The sequence below is a fragment of the Dipodomys spectabilis genome, unplaced genomic scaffold (assembly GCF_019054845.1).
Source record: "Dipodomys spectabilis isolate Male_0828 unplaced genomic scaffold, ASM1905484v1 ptg000201l, whole genome shotgun sequence".
Taxonomy (NCBI): Eukaryota; Metazoa; Chordata; class Mammalia; order Rodentia; family Heteromyidae; genus Dipodomys; species Dipodomys spectabilis.
Window position 1 is genome coordinate 2,318,502 of NW_024870878.1, and position 19,985 is coordinate 2,338,486.

General features: G+C 48.8%; 1 protein-coding gene across 2 annotated transcripts in view; it reads left to right on the plus strand.

Annotated features, from left to right (window-relative positions):
• St14 (ST14 transmembrane serine protease matriptase) overlaps nucleotides 1-19,536 on the plus strand; it is a 43,316-nt gene extending 23,780 nt beyond the window's left edge. Inside the window, exons 4-20 of one of the 2 annotated variants that reach the window (XM_042696206.1) lie at nucleotides 167-237; nucleotides 1,610-1,767; nucleotides 1,951-1,986; nucleotides 2,266-2,506; nucleotides 6,936-7,075; nucleotides 7,960-8,057; nucleotides 9,955-10,064; nucleotides 10,178-10,308; nucleotides 11,715-11,819; nucleotides 12,372-12,482; nucleotides 12,563-12,676; nucleotides 13,263-13,385; nucleotides 14,515-14,701; nucleotides 17,174-17,448; nucleotides 18,611-18,747; nucleotides 18,847-19,054; nucleotides 19,085-19,536. In XM_042696206.1, coding sequence (XP_042552140.1) covers nucleotides 167-237; nucleotides 1,610-1,767; nucleotides 1,951-1,986; nucleotides 2,266-2,506; nucleotides 6,936-7,075; nucleotides 7,960-8,057; nucleotides 9,955-10,064; nucleotides 10,178-10,308; nucleotides 11,715-11,819; nucleotides 12,372-12,482; nucleotides 12,563-12,676; nucleotides 13,263-13,385; nucleotides 14,515-14,701; nucleotides 17,174-17,448; nucleotides 18,611-18,747; nucleotides 18,847-19,008 — 2,199 coding nt within the window. In that variant the 3' untranslated portion in view covers nucleotides 19,009-19,054; nucleotides 19,085-19,536. Of the gene's footprint in view, nucleotides 1-166; nucleotides 238-1,609; nucleotides 1,768-1,950; nucleotides 1,987-2,265; nucleotides 2,507-6,935; nucleotides 7,076-7,959; nucleotides 8,058-9,954; nucleotides 10,065-10,177; nucleotides 10,309-11,714; nucleotides 11,820-12,371; nucleotides 12,483-12,562; nucleotides 12,677-13,262; nucleotides 13,386-14,514; nucleotides 14,702-17,173; nucleotides 17,449-18,610; nucleotides 18,748-18,846 lie in introns of both variants that reach the window. The other variant, XM_042696205.1, reaches the window with a different exon arrangement.
• The last annotated feature ends 449 nt before the right edge of the window (nucleotides 19,537-19,985 follow it).

The window sequence follows — 19,985 nt, forward strand, 5'->3', positions numbered from 1 at the left end:
TAAGTTGAAAGGAACCTTCTCATCTTTGCTCCAAGGTCCTCCTGGGGAAGGGTGGTCTGGGAATTGGGGAGGGAGGTCATCCCAGGAGGGGAGGGTGCAGCCTGGGCTTAGGGAAACAGTCGTTGCTGCCCTTTGGCCTATCTCGAGCTTTGTCCCCTCCCCTCAGCTGAAGCTGTTATACAGTGAAGTCCCTGTCCTGGGCCCCTACCATAAGAAGTCTGCTGTGACTGCCTTCAGGTGAGTGCTGGGGGAGGTCTCAAGGGGGGTGGTCTCTGGCCTGTCTGGGTCCTCTAAGTATAGAGTAGTGTGTGGGACAAAATGCTTCATAACTCAGGGGGTTAGAAGCTGAAAGTCTGGTTTGGTGAGACAGGGACGAGCCCTTGCACGGGAGGACTTTTGCACAATGCCTGTCACATGAGACGTGTTCAGGGAGGGTAGTGATTATTTTTCCAGACTTGGCTTTGAATAAGTTGAGGTGCTCAGAAAGACTTCCATGCAAACATAATTTTTTTTTCCAAAGCACTTTTTTCCCCCCTCTTTAATTTGTTTCTTAGTTTGGGATTGGAACCCAGGACTCCCATAAAGGTAGGACAACTGGTCTACCACTGGGGCACATTCCATTCCATTTGAACTGCTCTTGCTTGGCCTTATCACCCATCCCCAACCCCACTTTTTTTTTCTTTGAGATAGGGTTTTGCTATTTAACCCTTAGGTTTTGTTTTTTTTTTTTTTGCTGGTTGTGGGGCTTGAATTCTGGGCCTGAGCGCTGTCTGTCCCACAGCTCTTCAGCTCAAGGCTAGCGCTCTACCACTTGAGCCACAGTGCTACTTCCGGCTTTTTTTTTTCTGCTTATGTGGTGCTGAGGAATTGAACCCAGGGCCTCATGCATGCAAGGCAAGCGCTCTACCACTGAGCCACCTTCCCAGCCCTGGCCTTAGGTTTTTTTGTCCTTTTGTCTCAGCATTCCGAGTGACTGGGATTACAGGTGTGTACCATCACACCTGGCTCCTGGCTCCAAAGAGCTTTTTTTTTTGGGTCTGGTCGTGGGGCCTGAACTCTGGGCCTGGGTGCTGTCCCTCAGGTCTTCAGCTCAAGGCTAGCGCTCTACCACTTGAGCCATAGCGCCACTTCCGGCTTTTTTTTTTTTCATTTTGCTTATGTGGTGCTGAGGAATTGAACCCAGAGCCTCAGGCATGCAAGGCAAGTGCTCTACCACTGAGCCACCTCCTCAGCTCCTCCAAAGACCTTTTTATATTCCTTGTTTAGTTGAATCCTGAGGAATGCTGGGTGGCAGGTGGCACTGTCATTACCTTTCCCAGATCAGAAATCAGATCTGTGCGGGGATTGTTGGAACACAGTGTGTCCAAGTTAGTGGCTAAATTCCAAATATTCTGCCTCGGTCCTAAACTGAAGCTGTCCCAGGATGCATTTGGGGGGTAGTAAGGATAAGGGGCAAGATCTCAAATAGGATTGCCAGATGGGTGGACACCACCAGGGGCCTGGGGCACAGCCTCAGTGTGTACCCGTTCCTAGTTGTATAAGAAAGTGTGGGTGAATGTGGGTCCCTAAAGCCTCCTTGTCTCAGGCTCCCCACTCTGCCTCTCCCCAGCGAGGGCAGCGTCATTGCCTACTATTGGTCGGAGTTTAGCATCCCTCAGCACCTGGAGGAGGAGGCAGAACGTGCCATGGCGGTGGAGCGTGTGATCACTCTGCCTCCCAGAGCACGTGCCCTGAGCTCTTTCGTGCTGACCTCGGTGGTGGCCTTCCGTGAGTCCGGGAAGGCTGGGGCGGGCTTAGGTGGTCAGCCTGCAGGGGAACGAGGTGGTGGTGGGGACACTTGCAGGCTTGGAGCTCTGGAGAGGGCACTGCTTGCTGGCTGTCCCTCGGGGACCGTAGGAAGCAGCATAAGGAACTAGATGGTATCAGCAAATGTTCTTTCTTGTTCTTCAGCTTCTGACCCCAGATCGGTACAGAGGACCCAGGACAGTAAGTATCATGCCTCCACCCTAGATGGTCAAGAGGGGGGATATGGCCAGATGCCCCTTGTGCCAGGTGGATCTCCAGAAGTCAGACATTCTTTTCCTCCATTTCCCTTAGAAGAGCCCCCAGCCTTGTCTCCCCCTGGATGTGCATGCCTGGGATGCCTTTGAAGGGGAAATCAAGCCTGAGATGCAGCACTACTGAGTCCCTAAATTAATGTCCTAAATTAATGTGCTCTTCTCAGCCCTCGCCCCACCCTTGCCCATCTTCTTGTCTTCTACACAGATAGCTGCAGTTTTGCCTTGCATGCCCGAGGTGGGGAGCTGACCCGTTTTGCCACACCAGGCTTTCCGGATAGCCCCTACCCAGCGCATGCCCGCTGCCAGTGGGCCCTGCGCGGGGATGCCAACTCTGTGCTGAGCCTCACCTTCCGCAGTTTTGACGTGGCTCCCTGTACTGGACAGGACAGTGACCTAGTCATGGTGTATGACACCCTGAGCCCCGTGGAGCCTCATGCTGTGGTGCAGTGAGTATCCTGGGGGCAGCAATGATGCTCTCTGCCAGTATCCACCCCCTGAAACAACTGTGGTACAGGTGTGAAATACAGTTTATAATTTGTAGCGACAGTTCTCTGTGAAATGCAGTGGAGGGCAGGTGTGGTGTGCTCTTGTCATGGGCACTAGCAAGTATCTCCCAAGTGATCATCCACTTTTGGCAAGGAAGATGATAGACACAAGACTTCATGTGGTGTAGAACATGGTGAACAGCGTTGGGATTATGCAATTTGAATCATTTTAGCAGGCTTGAGAGCCTAGGTCTGTCCTCCAACCCCTCTACCCCTGACTGGGATGATTAGGGCAAGGATTTGTGGTTCTGTCTATAGGGTCCTGCCTGACAGACAAAGTGTGTGGGCCCTTAGTTGGTTGATTTGCACTTGCAGATGATCTCTCAACTGTCTCTAGGCATTGGCTGACCCTGGGAGGGCAGTCTCTCCATGGCATTAATGCATCCGAGTTACAGCAAATAAAAAGACATCATTAATACACCTGCTAGGGCCTGGAGAGACTGGCTCCAAGATGAAGGCCCCAGCTAGCAGGATGGAGCACAGGCCTTTCCCTCATTAATTGGGCCTAGAGCCTTTCATCCCTCCCTGTGGAAATGGGTAGGTGTTTCTTGATTACTAATGCATTAAAATGCAGGCCCAAACCAATCTAAAATTGTCATTTGCTACTATGGCTCAGCAGACAGGTCCTCTTGACTATCTCTTTTATTATTATACATCAGAGAAATACACAATCCAAAAGGGAAGAAAGTAGAAAGAAAAAGCGTAAGAATAAGTTACTAGGGACCTTACTACCTCTATGAGGTGTGTATAGTGTGTGTATGTGTGTCTCTGTGTTTGTGTGTGTAACGTTTTTTGCTCAAGGCTGGCTCTTTAGCAGTGATCTACACTTCCACTTTTGGCTTTTTTCTGCTTAATTGGAGATAAGAGTCTTCAGTTTGTCTGCCTGGGCTGGCTTTTAACCCACGACCCTCAGATCTCAGTCTCCTGAGTTGCAGTGATTACAGGCATGAACCACCAGTGCTTGGCAGTATGAGATTTTTTTTCTTTTAGTAGTTGTGGGGTTTGAACTCAGGTCTTGGGTGCTGTCCCTGAGCTCTCACTCAGGGCTAGTGCTCTACCACTTTGAGCAACAGCACCTCTTCCAATCTGAGATTTTTTTTGATGTGTATTTTTTCATATATATATATATATATTGCCAGTCCTGGGTCTTGAACTCAGGGCCTGGGCACTGTCCTTGAGCTTCTTTTGCTCAAGGCTAGTGCTCTACCACTTGAGCAACAGAGCTACTTCTGGCTTTTTCTGTGTATGTGAAACTGAGGAATTGAAGTCAGGGGCTTCATGCATGCTAGGCAAGTACTCTACCACTAAACCACATTCTCAGCCCTCCCATACTTTTGTTATATTTTTATGTGTGTCTCTTCAGGAATAAGATTCAGTTTTGTTACTGCCTCCTTCCAAATCAGTCAGCCCTACTCTCAGTCTTGTTTGTAATGATTGCCTATTGCTGCATAGCTTAGAGGCAGATGACAAGGTCATTAGCAGTGTGGGCTCTGGAGCCTGAGTGTCTGGGTTTCTGTTCCAAAGTTTTAACTATGTATTCTTGGGCAAGGTACTGAACTTGTATCTTGATTTCCTGATCCATGCAATAGAGATAATTGAATGTGCTTTGTCAAGTTGTTATGAAGATTCTTAATTAATAGATATAAAAGCAAACCTGGGCTGAATGTGGTGGCAGTATGTACCTGTAATCTTAGCACTTGGGGGCTGAGGGAGGAGATTTGACAGTTCCAGGCCAGCATGGGTTACATAGAGAGTTTGAGACCAGCCTGGGTGTATAGTGAGACCCTGACTCAGAAAATCAAACCCCAAAAGACAAAATTTAAAAAAGAAATAAAGGAAGAAAAAGAAGGAAGGTAGAGGGAAAGGAATGAACTATGCCTTTTTTTTTTTTTTTTTAAATTTGTGGTACTGAGGCTTTGAACTCAGGTTCTTTGTACTTACTAGGCAGGCACTCCTACCATTTGAGCTATACTCCTAGCTTAGCTTTGCTTTGGTTGTTTTTTTTTTTTTTTGTCAGTCGTGGGGCTTGAACTCTGGGCCTGGGCGCTGTCCCTCAGCTCTTCAGCTCAAAGCGAGCACTCTACCACTTGAGCTACAGCGCCACTTCCGATTTTCTGGTGGTTTATTGGAGATAGGAGTTTCACGGTCTCTTCTGCCCGGGCTGGCTTTGAACCGCGATCCTCAGATCTCAGCCTCCTGAGTAGCTAGGATTACAGGCTTGAGCCACCAGCGCCCGGATTGGTTGTTTTAAATATATAGTTTCATCACTTTGTCCTGGCCTGCCTCCACCTGGGTCCCCATATCTGGTCTGGCATGTTCTTTATTTTTTTTAGAGTGAATATAATTGGGTATAGTTAATATAATTAAAATTGAAATTTAAACTTTTAAATCCTAGCTTTTCAGGAGGCTGAGATCTGAGGATTGTGGTTCAAAGCCAGCCTGGGCAGGAAAGTCCATGAGACTTTTATCTCCAATTAACCACCAGAAAAACAGGAGTGGAGCTATGGATCAAAGTGGTAGAGTTCGTCTTGAGCCAAAAAACCACTCAGGGATAGCATCCAGGCCCTGAGTTCATGCCCTGTGACTGACGAAAACAAACAAACTCTTTGAGACCCCTTTCTCCAGTTAACCAACCAAAAGCCAGAAGTAGATCTGTGGCTCAAGTAGTAGAGAATCAGCCTTGAGTGACAAGGCTAAGGGACAGCACCCAGGCCCTGAGTTCAATCTCTAGTATTGGCACAAAAAAAAAAAAAAAAAAATTAAAAGAATAATATATAAGAAGTGCCCAAAAGTAAGTGTACAGAGTATGATTTTTACAACATTATTTTTATTATTTTTTGTTAGCATACATTAGTTGTACAGCAGGCATGTCATTGTGACATTTCCATATGTTTATACAGTATATTTCAATCAATTTCACCTCCCCCCCCCCCCCCATCACTTTCCCTTACCCTTTCCCTCTTTAAAACACAACCTCAACTGGTCCATTGTTCTATTTTTCATGGAAGCAAACAAACTATTTCAACCCAATTTGTCCTCCTCATTCACCCTTCCCATTAATCCAACCCCCTTCCGCTGGTATCCACCTCCATAACAGAGCCTGTTTCTCTTTCCCCACATCCCATCCCAATATATCAACAGCTTTCACTGAGATTCTTTTTTTTTCAGTTTTCAATCTTTTGTTTTACTCAGGTTGTCTGAGCTAAAATTACAGAAAATGTTTGGTGCTGAATAAGAAGTCTGATCTTAACATTAGACTCATGCTCTCTTTACCAAACCCCTCCAGAGACAATTTTCATTTAAATTAATTTAAACAAAAATTAAAATTGAGGACCCTCGTAGAATGAGTCATGTTCCAAATATTCAATAGCAATGTGTTCACTGAAATTCTTTATGCTGCATTCATATATAGTTGGCACTTTTTTGAAACAAGATCTCATGTATCCAGGCTGACCTTGAACTCACGATCCGTCTGCTTCTACCTCTGAGTGCGAGGATCCTAAGTGTGGACCACCACAGCAGGCTTTTTTTTTGGCATGTTCTTAATAAGTATTAGTTGTTATTATTACTAATATTCTTTAACCTACAACTTGCTTAATGAATTATCTGTTAGGCATTTTGCTATTTTATTTTATTTTTTTGTTTTTTTGGGGTCCGGTTGTGGGGCCTGAACCCTGGGCCTGGGCACTGTCCCTCAGCTCTTCAGCTCAAGGCTAGCGCTCTAGCTAGGCTGGCGCCACAGTGCCACTTCCGGCTTTTTTCTTTCTGCTTATGTGGTGCTGAAGAATTGAACCCAGAGCCTCATGCATGCAAGGCAAGCACTCTACCACTGAGCCACCTTCCCAGCCCGCATTTTGCTATTTTAAACAAAAGATGAATGGTTGTATCTGGACCTAGGTGCTGTCCCTTAGTTGTTTTTTTTTTTTTTTTTTTTTTTTGTGAAAATACTGTACAGAGGGGTTACAATTACATGGGCAAGATAACGAGTACATTTCTTATCAAGCATTGTTGCCTCCTCCTTTGTTTCCCCTTCCCATCCCCCTTAGCTTTTTTCACTCAAAGCTGGTGCTCTACCACTGGACCCACACCTCTACTTGTACTTCTTTGGTGGGCAATTAGAGATAAGAGTCTCTTGAACATTCTTGCCCTTCTGGCTTCTTCCTTTGATCCCAGCCTCCTGGGTTGCCAGGGGAGAGTCTTTCTAACCCACAATTTTATGTACGGTACCAGGCTTAGGAATGGAGTACTTGGTCTCCGTCTGCGTGGGGAGTCAGGTGTGTGAAGTCTGACTTTCGTCTCTCTCATTAATTCTGTCCCCTTTCCTCCACAGGCTGTGTGGCACGTACCCTCCCTCCTACAACCTGACCTTCCTCTCCTCCCAGAATGTCTTCCTCGTCACACTCATAACCAACACAGAGCGGCGACATCCTGGCTTTGAGGCTACCTTCTTCCAGCTGCCCAAGATGACCAGTAAGGAAGGGCAGGGGTGGGGTAGGAGGACCTCAGAGGGTGACCTGGGGAAGGCCATAGGCCCAGAGGCTGGTGAACTGACACTGGTTGGTGACAGAAATTTAAAGGTGGAGCCAGAGGGCATTCAGCTGAACTACTACTCGAGCTACTCTTGAGCTGGGGACTGGTGGCTCATGACTGTAACCCTAGCTACTCAGGAGGCTGAGAACTGAGGATCTGAGATCCAAGGATCTGAGAATCTGGTTGAGATATGGTTCAAAGCCAGCCAGCCCAGTCAGGAAAATCCATGAGACTCATATTCAGTTAACCACCAAAAAGCCAGAAGTAGAACTATGGCTCAAGTGGTAGTACACTAGCTTTGAACACAAAAGCTCAGATATAGGACCCAGGCCCTGAGTTCAAGCCCCAGGACTGACCCCCCCCCCCCCAAAAAAAAAAAAAAAAAAAGCACACAAAAAATCAACAAACTATTCTTTTTTTTTTTTGTCGGTTGTGGGCCTTGAACTCTGGGCCTGGGTGCTGTCCCTCAGCTCTTCAGCTCAAGGCGAAGCGCTCTACCACTCACTTGAGCTACAGCGCCACTTCCGGTTTTCTGGTGGTTTATTGGAGATAGGAGTCTCACGGTCTCTCCTGCCCGGGCTGGCTTTGAACTGAGATCCTCATATCTCAGCCTCCTGAGTAGCTAGGATTACAGGCGTGAGCTACCAGCGCCCGGCTTCAACAAACTATTCTTAAAGTAGCCAGTTTCCAGTCACCTTGCTGGAAGTGATGGATGTCCAAGCAGGTAGCTCCAGATCTTGGGCCACTGTCCTTACGGTACATTTGAGGGCCCTGTGGTTCAACAAAGACCTTGATCCTCATTCTGTGTCCTGCTTTTCACTCAGGCTGTGGAGGCAACTTGCGTGAAGCCCAAGGAACATTTAGCAGCCCCTATTACCCAGGCCACTACCCACCCAACATTGACTGCATGTGGAACATTGAGGTAGGCATTGTGGGGTATGGGGGGGGAGGGGCAGAGGGAGAGGAGAATCAGATGCCCCAGGTCGGCATCCCAAGGAAGGACAGAAGAGGAAATAGGAAGAGCCATGTATGTGAGATCCCTACTGGGTTAGGATCTTGTAGCACAGTAGCAGGCACACTGTGATTCAGGTCCTAGGTCCTCATTGGTGACTGACTGAGGAACGTAGTGCCTGTGCTTAACCTCTCTGTGTGAAGGAGGGTTTGTGTGTGGTAAGCTCAGAGCTATGCTCAGGAGACTTCAGAAAACATATACACACCTGAAAGCCCCTGTTGACTAGAATGGGACAAAAGCATCATGACGGTAACATGGTGTCCCTTATACCATCCCGATCTGAGGCCTGTTCTTTTTCTTTCTTTAAAAATGTCAAGGGAATCTGGCATCAATGGCTCATGCTTATACTCCTAGTTATTCAAGAAGCTGAGATCTTAGATCGAGATTCAAAGCAAGTTCACGCAAGAAAGTACATGAGACTTTTTATCTCCAGTTAGCCACCAAAAAGCCAGAAGTAGAGCACTGGCTCAAGTGGTAGAGTGTCAGCTTTGAGAGTAAAAAAGCCAGATGAGCACTTAAGAATCTGATTTCAAACTCCAGTACTTAGCACTCAAAAAAAGAAGCCAGGCGCCAGTGGTTCATGCCTATAATCCTAGCTACTCAGGAGGCTGAGATCTGAGGATCACGGTTCAAAGTCAGCCTGGGCAGGCAAGTCCATGGGACTCTTATCTCCAATAAACCACTCAGAAACCTGGAAATGGTGCTGTGGCTCAAGTGGCAGAGTGCTCACCTTGAGCTGAAAAGCTGAGGGACAGCACCCAGGCCCAGAGTTCAAGCCCCACGACTAACAACAAAAAAAAAGAAAAAATGGTTGGAAATGTGTCAGGCTTCTTGTGTAATAGAATACAGAATCATACCCTCCCCTCCCTTTCAGGGTTTCATGTTTCATGGTTTTGGTTACTGTGGCCATTGGTCACAGTTCTAAGTCACACAATGAAATCTCATGACATCTGGCTCCACCCTGCATATCCAGGCTGTATGTGTTATACTGTAACACGTTAGGCTGTAACAGGCCCTGCATATCCACACTGTTATACTGCGTGTTATACTCCCAGGGTTATTCCATTGATCATGTGGTATCATGACGCTGGGTTTAAGGAAAAGTTTATTTGCTGAGTAATGACCCCAAGATGTCAGAGCATTGCTGCTGGCTATTTGCATAAACTGCAGAGAAGCTGTCAAGTACCTCCTTTGGGTAAAAAGGCAATTGTTTTTGGTTTAATGAGGGAAGTAAAATGTCATACATGACCTGTGGTGAGAATGAACCTTCTTTCTATGAAATTTTGAAGAAGGAAAAATAAATTGTTTACTAGACTCCACTGATTCCTGCCTGTAATCCTAGTTACTCAGGAGGCTGATATCTAAGTATGGTAGTTTGAAGAAAAATTGGTAAATATTCAAGGAGATACATTTGAAATATTATACAATATATATATTCAGTATTTCATGATACCCTGTTAATATGTATAATTTTTGTTTTTATGTATCAGCTAAAATTAATTAAAAATGCAACCCCCCACCCTTTCATAGCTATGTGTACATAGAAAAAAATACATATACGTAGGATTCCATACTGAGTTATCATGCATCCACTGGGAGTGTAATCCTTGCTTCTCAGGCAATTGAGATCTGAAGATCACAGTTCAAAGCCACCCTTGACAGAAAAATTCAAGAGACTTGTATCTCCAGTTAGCCTGCTACCAGTACCTGGTGTTTCTGCTTCACCCTCTCAATACCCCTACTGTGTGATACCATTGTGCTTAAGAAAGAATGGGAGGAGCCAGACTTTAACCATTTCTCTGTCTAGGTGCCCAACAACCAGAATGTGAAGGTGCGCTTCAAACTCTTTTACCTGCTCGATCATGACATGCAGCCAGGCACCTGCTCTAAGGATTATGTGGAGATCAATGGAGAGAAGTGAGCTGTGAGGGGTTGGGGAGAAGTGTGGTGCTGGAGAAGGCTAGGGCCTCCTGGACCCTCAGTGCCCTGGTTCCTGGCTGTCTCTTCCTCATCTAGTGTTTCTCCTCCAGGTTTTGTGGAGAGAGGTCTCCATTTGTCGTCAGCAGCAACAGCAACAAGATGACAGTTCGCTTTCATTCAGATCACTCCTACACTGACACAGGGTTCCTAGCTGAGTATCTGTCCTATGATTCCCGTAACCGTGAGTAAATACTGTTAAGAGGGGCTGGCCCACAATGTACTCTGTCTTACCAGCACTGCTGCCTGAACTAGACCCCGGGAGATGCATATCTCTTATCCTTCTTGCAGACTTTTGAGGAAAAAGTTACACTAAAGATGCCTTTGTTAAGAAGGCTGACAAAACTGGGTGCTGGTGGCTCTGCCTATAATCTTGACTACTTAGGAATCAATGATCTGAGCATTATGGTCCAAAGCCAGCCCAGGCAGAAAAATCCATGAGTATCCACCTCCAAAATAAATTAGCACAAAGCTAGGCTGGAGGCTTGCTCAAGTGGTAGAGCACCAGCTGAGCAAGCATGAAGCCCTGGGTTCAAATGCCAGTATGAGAATTAAAAAACAAAACAAAACAAATTGTTGAGGGTTGCATCCCAGTATGGGTGTATGTGTGTGGTGGGAGTTGGGGGGAGGGGGGCCTGGAGCCTGAGGACTCTTCTCCCTTCAGTTCCTAAGGCCATCAGCATCTCTGCGACTTTGGGGCTGGTAGCACAGCATAATTTTGAAACCGTATATTTTAGAAAATACGGAGTGTACAGGTATCTCCCTTGTCTGAAAGGCTTGGGAACAGAAGTATGTCAGATTGAGGGTAATTTTAGATCTTGGAATATTTGCATATGTACAATGAGATATCTTATTTTTTGTTGCTTGGTACTGAGGTGCACAGGGCCTGGGTGCTATTTCTTAACCTTTTTTTTTTTTTGGTCGGTCGTGGGGCTTGAACTCTGGGCCTGGGTGCTGTCCCTCAGCTCTTCAGCTCAAGGCGAGCGCTCTACCACTTGAGCTACAGCGCCACTTCCGGTTTTCTGGTGGTTTATTGGAGATAGGAGTCTCACGGTCTCTCCTGCCCGGGCTGGCTTTGAACCGTGATCCTCAGATCTCAGCCTCCTAAGTAGCTAGGATTACAGGCGTGAGCCACCAGCGCCCAGCTTTTCTTAGCCTTTTTGTTCAAGATTGGCACTCTACTACTAGAGCCACACCTCCACTTGTGACTTTTTTGTGGTTAATTGGAGATCAGAGTCTCACAGACTTCTCTGCCTGGGCTAGCTCTGAACCATCATCCTTATATCTCAGCCTCCTGAGTAGGATTACAAGCATGTACCACGGGCACCCGGCCTCCCAGTTTCACTGGAAAGTGGAACACATGTAGCATGCCTGACGTGGCTTTCACTTGGCTAGGACACATTCATCATGTGTTCACAAGCCATTAGCCTGGCACTCAGGCTGGGGAATACAGGCAGCGGAGGGACTGGGAAGGCAGCCAGACTCTGTTCCTGCCGCTGGAGTTCCTAGGCTGTAGTCAGCAGTGGTTGGGGGGGCGGGGAGCCAGGTGGGTAGGAGCCATGGATTTCAGGCCTGTCCTGTACCCTGCAGCGTGCCCAAATATGTTCATGTGCAACACTGGACGGTGCATCCGCAAGGAGCTGCGCTGTGATGGTTGGGTGGATTGTGCTGACCACAGTGATGAGCGGAACTGCCGTGAGTGCTGCTGGCGAATGCCTGTCCTGGCCCTCTGTCCACAGTCCATCCCTCCTGCCCTCACCCCACCAAGGTCCCACCCCTCTGACTCATACAGGCCCCAGTGCCTGCCCTCTTCCATTGCTCTGCCCCAACTGGCCCTTGAGCCTCCTCTACCACCCTACTACCCCTCCTGTCTTCACTGCCCTCTCTTGTCTTCATCTCTGTTCATAACCTTGCCCCCTCCTGCCTTCTGACCTCACCTCCTCCCACCTCCCCTCCTCCATGGCTCTGCCTCTTCCTGCCCTTGCTGGGTCCCGTATCCTGGTCAGCTGACCCTTGTGATGTAAAATCACAAAGGGTGAAAGTTCCCACCTTCCACCCTCCTCGCTCACTCTGTGAAGAGCGGGTCCCTTTCCCTCTCTCGGCCATTAGGAATTTTACTCCAGGCTGTTCATCAGATGGGCAAGCTTCCTGACAGCTCTGAGTACCCGCCCCTGCACCTGCACTCCGGAAGCAGCCAATGATTAGGCTGCCATAGAGGGGACTGATTTCTCCTCTCCTCTACTGCAGAGTGCAACGCCACCTACCAGTTCACGTGCGCCAACAAGATGTGCAAGCCCCTCTACTGGGTCTGTGACAATGTGAATGACTGCGGGGACAACAGCGATGAGCTGAAGTGCAGTGAGTGCCCAGGGTGGTAGTAGCTGGGGCTCCCCTGCCAACCTGCTTGGCTGGCATTGCTAAGGACTTGGCTTCTTTAGGTTGTCCAGATGGGTCCTTCAAGTGTTCCAATGGGAAGTGCATCTTGCAGAGCCAGAAGTGCAACGGGATGGACAACTGTGGGGACGGGTCAGATGAGATCTCATGTGACAACGGTGAGGCCTGAACCTGCCTGTCTGCCTGTGGAGACTTCCCTTCAGAGATTTCCCTTTAGTTGGACTTGCACCCTGAGGAGACAGCCAGCAGCTGACTCACACAAAGCCTGTCAAGTTTATATAAATGGACCTTCTATAAAAGTGTGAGGAAGAGGGCTGGGAAGGTGGCTCAGTGGTAGAGCGCTTGCCTTGCATGCATGAGGCCCTGGGTTCGATTCCTCAGCACCACATAGGCAGAAAAAATGAAAAAAAAAAAAGCCGGAAGTGGCGCTGTGGCTCAAGTGGTAGAGTGCTAGCCTTGAGCTGAAGAGCTGAGGGCCAGTGCCCAAGCCCAGAGTTCAGGCCCCATGACCGGATCAAAAAAAAAAAAAAAGTGTGAGGAAGAGTGGGAGAATCTTCTAGAAGGTGGAGAACAGTGGGCATGGGTATAGTGGGTGGGCAAGATGGGTGGATCATAGTATGCCATCGGGATATACTTTTTTTTTTTAATTGTTATTATAAAGGTTCTAAGTGTTCTGACACAGACACTAGCTTCTAGCTGGGTACTTCCAAGGAATTCATTTCTTCCTGTGTTCTCCTTGAACAGTGAATGTGGTCCCTTGTACCAAATACACCTATCGTTGCCAAAATGGACTCTGCTTGAGCAAAGGCAACCCTGAATGTGATGGGAAGAAGGATTGTAGTGACGGCTCAGATGAGCAGCACTGTGGTGAGTTGGGGGTGGGGGTGGGGGTGTTTATAACTTGAGTGGGTGGTCACTGGAAAGGGTGCATCCAGAGTCAAGGTAGAAATCTCCATAGCACCTTACTCATGTGGCAGGGAGCCCATGCGAGGGACATCTGGCTGGAAGGAAGGATGACTTCAAGTTTGCATGGAGATGCTGCTCCATGGTAGCCACCATCCTGGAGAGGCCCAGTCATTAGCATAACTGCTCCCTGTGGATGGCTGGGTTACTGGCCAGAGTGCTGGCCTGGGGCCTGCTCTGTAGACCCAGCTGTGAGTGAATGGCCTGGAGGAGAGGGCTCCGGTTTGCATAAGCACAGGAGGCATTTTACCTTTGTCTACTTATACTCTTCAGTGGCCACGTGGTTCAGAAGCACTGAGTAGAATGCCACCATTCAGTGCCTTCATGTCCCCCATCCACTCTTCCCTCTGAGAGCCATGACCCTCAGCATTGAACAAGGAAATCTAGGCAAATGACACTCAAGTCAAGTCTGAGCAGCCCTACAGAGGTGGCTGGAGCCCTTCCGTATATTTGCATAGCCTGGGGTGGGGTCAGGAGTTGAACATGGAGGCAGGGGAGAGGGACAAGTCAGGAGGTTTGTGAAGCTTGAAGACACTTTAGGGTTAGACATGATGGCTCGGCCTTGTCAGCCTAGTTGACTTGGGAGGCTCGTGAGAACAGTCCAGGCAAAAAGTCAGTAAAACTTCCCAACCCCCATCTCAACCAATAAGGTTGGTCATGCGCATCTATATCTGTGTCCTAGCTGTGAGGGACGCATAAATAGGAGGATCTCATCCAGGCTGGCCTGGGCAAAAAGTTCAGACCCTATTAAAAAAATAACTAAAGCTAAAAAGCTTGGAGGCATGGCTGACGTTGGTAGAGTTACTGCCTAGCAAGCACGTGACCCTAATACCTTAATACCACCAAATGGAGAAAAAAACAAACAAAAAAAAAACGGTACTTGTAGAAGGTCCCTCATACTACTTGATCTAGCATTGCTGTGTACATCAAAAGGGGCTCCCCATGTTGTTGGCTCCTTGCTGTGGGGTCTCACTGCGCTGATTCCTGGGTGCCATTCGACTCACTGTCCTTTGGTGTTTCCTGCCCTCTGCAGACTGTGGCTTGCGGTCATTCACCAAGCAGGCTCGAGTTGTTGGTGGCACCGATGCAGATGCGGGTGAGTGGCCCTGGCAGGTAAGCCTCCATGCCCTGGGCCAGGGCCACCTGTGCGGGGCTTCGCTCATCAGCTCCAGCTGGTTGGTGTCTGCAGCTCACTGCTTTACAGATGAGAAAATGTTCAAGTAAGTCTCTGGATATGGATGCCCATGACTCACACCAGGGTTGGGCAAGGCAGGGGGTGGGGGTGGGCAGGTACTCTGACCAAACTTAATAACAGTAGTGAAATAAAAACTCACTTTTATTGGACGCTCACTCCTGGTCAAGCACCATTTGTGTGCCACCCTAACTGGTTAGGCAGGTCTGTTCATGTGCCCACTTGACAGAAACGGACACTCAGAGAGGTAAAGGCATTTGCTCAGGGCTGGCAGACTTGAGCCCAGTTGTCTGGGTGGCAAGGCTTGTTTGATTTGTCTGTGTGGCTTGGCTCCTTGGGATTGATGAAAGATGAGCCTTGACTTTGTGTTCCAGCTGTGGCTTGCAGGGAACCTTGGACAAGTTATTCAGACTTTTGTTGTTGTTGGTCCTGGGTCTTGAACTCAGGGCCTGGGTACTGTTTCTGAGCTTTTGTGCTCAATGCTACCACTCTATCACTTTGACCATCCTGCCACTTCTGGTTTTCTGGTGGTTATTTGAACATAGGGGTCTCACAGAGTTTCCTGCCCAGGCTGGCTTTGAACTTTGATCCTCAGATTTTAGCCTCCTGAGTAGGTAGGATTACAGATGTGAGCCATTGGCGCCTGGCGAAGTTATTCAGACTTTTTAAGCACTGGGTTTTCGCTGGTGATAGGATATTATTTTTATCCTTGGAGCTGAGAGAACTAAATGTGGAAATGAACTTAAGGCACTTATCCTTGTGTGTGGCACATTGGAAGGGTCCTGTTGGTGTCCCAAGACTGGGCAGGTACAGTCAGGATCAGTGGCTAGATGTGGGGCCAGGGCTATTTATATCATAGCTTCTGGCCTCCCAGGCTCTCTAGCCATTGGCCACAGGAATGAGTCTACAGAGACAGCTTGAAGGCCTTCTAGGAGATTCTCGTAGTCTGAAGCGATGTTAGACCTTCCTGCCATCTGCATGTATTTCTTCAGCAGTCAGCTTGGGAATCGGTAACCCAAGCTGCCTCTATCACCTTCCCGCAGAGAGGAACATCAAGGCCCAGCAGGAAGCAGGCACAGGCACAGGTGTTGGGCAGGTTAGACAGGTGTGTGTGGCCGGGGTGGTGGAGACACAAGTGGTGGAGGGAACTGAGCTATCCCAAGCATCTCTGGGCTCATGAACTGCAGGTCTCTCTCTCTCTCTCTCTCTCTCTCTTTCTCTCTCTCTCTCTGTCTGTCTCTATTTCTCTCTGTTTTTCCTCCTTCCCTCCTCCCCTCGTGTGTGTGTGTGTGTGTGTGTGTGTGTGTCTGTCTGTCTGTCTGTCTGTCTGTCTGTCTCACTGTCTCTTTTTTTCCTCTCCTCCTCTTGCTCTCCCTGCCCTTCCCTCTTTCTTCTCATATTGGGATTTGATCTTAGTGCCTCATACTTGCTAATCAGGTACCCTACCACTGGAGCCATGCCCCCAGCCTGGCTATTTGCTAGTTACTTTGGAGACAGATCGCTTGGACTTTTCTGCCTGGGCTGCCTTTAAACTGTGATCCTTTGGCTCTCAGCTTCCTGAGTAGCTAGGATTATAGGTGTGAGCCACCAGCACCCAGACTGGCCTCGACCTCAATCCAATTTATGCTAAGCTGAACTCGCAAGAATCGTGGTTCAAAGCCAGCCAGAGCAGAAAAGCCCATGAGATCTCAAGTCCCAAATTTGCAAAATCCAGAGTTTACAAAGCTGGTTTTGCCAGGCAATGGTGGCTCATGCCTATAATCCTAGCTCCTCAGAGGCTAAGATCTGAGGATCTCCTTTTGAAGCCAGCCCTAGCAGATAAAACTTCAGCTGACTAGCAAAAAGCTAGAAGTGGAGGTGTGGCTCAAGTGATAGACCGACAGCCTTGAGTGAAAAACTAAACAATACTATAAAGCCCTAAGTTCAAGCCCCAGTACTAACACACACACACACACACACACACACACACACACACACAGAGTTTAAATTCATTTTGATCTGTGTTTAAAAACTGGGTTGGGGTTTGTATAAGTCTGATGAAAATTCAGGCCCATAAGACACATACTTTCTGACAAACGCGTTAAAAGAGGAGGAATAAGGTCTTGAAGGGTTAGTGCTGTTGCAATTTAGGATCATTCTCTCTCTCTCTCTCTCTAGTCCTGGAGCTTGAACTCAGAGCCTGACCACTGTCCCTGAGCTTCTTTTGCTCAAGGCTACCACACTACCACTTGAGCCACAGCACTATTTCTGGCCTTCTCTGTTTATGTGGTACTGAGGAATGGAAGTCAGGGGCTTCATGCATGCTAGGCAAGCACTCTACCACCAAGCCACCTTCCCAGCCTCATTCTCTTTTGTCACTTGTTTCTCAGCAATTGTTGGAGACTTGGTGTAACATGAGCAGCCTTTGAATCCTCATAGACACTTGAAAGGGTCCTGCGTGTGCCCATCATAGGCCCTCAGACACTCTCATGACTAGGCTTGCTCCTCTGTCCCCTCCCAGGTACTCAGACCCCGCCATGTGGGTGGTCTACTTGGGCCTCCTGGACCAGAGTAATCGCAGCGCCTCTGGGGTGCAGGAGCACCGGCTTAAGCGCATCATCACCCACCCGTCCTTCAACGACTTCACCTTTGACTACGACATTGCGCTGCTGGAGCTGGAGAAGCCGGCCAAGTTCAGCACTGTGGTGCGGCCCATCTGCCTGCCCGACACCTCCCATGTTTTTCCGGCTGGCAAGGCCATCTGGGTCACAGGCTGGGGGCACACCCAGGAGGGAGGTGAGCTTCAGGCTGGGCTGAGGGACCTGCTGAGCCCTGGGCCTCCCTCTGGTGTTTCATATTTGCAAGACACCCTCCCCATCTGTACAGCCTTACTGGGTTGTTCTGATCTCCCTCTGCTTGGCAGCATGAGGCTGTTCAGGGTGGAAAGGAGGTTTCTGATGGATTTGTAGACTGGGCTCTAGATGAATTATCTGTGTGTGTGTATGTGTGTGTGTGTGTGTGTGTGGTGTGCACATATGCGTACTAGGGCTAGAACTCAGGGTCTGGACATTGTCCTTTAGCTTTTCTTTTTTTTCCTGATAAAGGCTGTCACTTTACCACTTGAACTACTCCTTTACTTCTGGTTTTTGCTGGTTAATTGGAGATAAGAGTCTCAAAGACTTTTCTGTCCCAGCTAGCTTCAAACCCTGTTCCTCAGATTTCAGCCTCCTCAGTAACTAGGATTACAGGCTTGCACACCAATGCCAGCCATGTTCCTGGTTCTTTATCTGCCAAAGGCAGAAGTAGTATTCAATGAAGGTGAGCATGTCTGTGATTTGAAAAGGCCACTAAGCTGTGTCTGTGACCTGATCCCACATAGGAATGAGCCACCTGTCCTTTCTCTCCCCACTTGTGGGAAGCAGGCTAAAGGTTAGGTTGAAAAGACTCCATTGAGATCATAACATCACCCTCTGGTGAAAGATTGTAACACATAGGAGGGAATAGTAAAAGGCTGATTTACAGATGCCATGACCTGATAAAAACCCCTGTGCCATTTAGCTGTGTTACCTATGGCTGCAGCTGCAGGTCATATTTTTTTTTTGGTGATCGTGGGGCTTGAACTCTGGGCCTGGGCACTGTCCCTCAGCTCTTCAGCTCAAGGCTAGCGCTCTACCACTTGAGCTACGGTGCCACTTCCGGTTTTCTAGTGGTTTATTGGAGATAGGAGTCTCACGGTCTCTCCTGCCCGGGCTGGCTTTGAACCGCGATCCTCAGATCTCAGCGTCCTGAGTAGCTAGGATTACAGGCGTGTGACATTTTCCTGTCATCCACAGGCATTTGGGTTGTTTCCAAGTCTGGCTGGCAAGCTAACTCCTTTGCAGGGAGTGTCTTCCGTGAGTTTTTTTGCAGCATGGCTCCTCAGTGTTTGGAGTCAGCCCTGTCCTGCCCTCTCCCCCAGGCACAGGGGCGCTGGTCCTGCAGAAAGGTGAGATCCGCGTCATTAACCAGACGACCTGTGAGGACCTGATGCCACAACTCATCACCCCACGCATGATGTGTGTGGGCTTCCTCAGCGGGGGTGTGGACGCCTGCCAGGTGTGTGGGAAGCCGATGGGCGGGCCCTGGGTGGGGCGGGGCTAGGCTGGGGGTGGGGGGCGGCCCATGGCTTTACTTACAGATCTTGTTTCTGCTCAGGGTGACTCTGGTGGTCCCTTGTCCAGCGTGGAGACAGATAACCGAATCTTCCAGGCAGGCGTGGTCAGCTGGGGCGAAGGCTGTGCCCAAAAGAATAAACCAGGCGTGTACACAAGGCTCCCTTTATTTCGAGACTGGATCAAAGAGCAGACTGGAGTGTAGTGGCAGGAGCCGGCCTCCAGTTACCCCAACGTGACCACCTGTGGGTCAGCCCCAACGCACACCTGCAGACTGGGGACAGGACCACTGACTGCACTCTGTTGTGGACTCCTCTCCTCCTCCCCCCAGAACCCTGTCTGTGAAGTTCATCCCCAAGACGCTTGAGTTCATCTGGAGAATCTGTAGCCTCCTTCAGCCTCCAAAGCAGGACAGGAGGCAGGGAGGGAGGAACTTGTGCCAGTGGTCCAGCTGAGGGCAAAGGTTTTTGGACGCCTACTACTGCTCCAGGCTGGGGAAAGACTTTCCTGAAGCCTTGCTTCCTCTGTTGTTTAAGTAGGGCAGCTTCTGGGACCTCCCTGGCGGAGGTCTGCAGGAGGGCTGCAGGCTTGGGTGTGGGTGGGATCCTAGGAAACCCAAGTCCCAAGGACTGGGAAAACAGACAAACCTAAGATTGGAATTGTTTTACCAGCTCCCAAGGTGGGCCCAGTGTGTGTATTTGTGTGTATGAGTAAAACAGTTTATTTCTTTTTAGGTAATTTTGTTTTTCTTACTGGCATCGACAAGCTCTTATTCCCCCTTTCCTATTAGCTCCAATTTCAAGAAACTGGGGTCTTACATTCCCCTCTCCATAGACTATGGTGTCAGGTTGAGAGTGGGGCTGGATTCTAAAGCCCTCATAGCTCTTAGGAGCAGAGCCCTGGGTGCTCTGACAGGTGGGACAGGAGGGGGTCTGGGGGCAAGGCCTGTGTGGGGAGGGAGTGCTGTACTTTCCCAGGTCTGGTCCAGTTTTCCAAAGGGAGTTTTGTCAGAGGAAGTCAGGAAGAGGTGTGGCTTTGCATTGGTTGTGGAGGTAGTCATGTGAGCTATGTGTATTGTGCAAGTCTGCACACACAGACACAAGGTGTACAGGTTCAAGAAGCTGGCAGACCAGCCTGGGTTGAGTAGATGGGACCTGAGGCCTTGGAGAAACGGGCACTGCC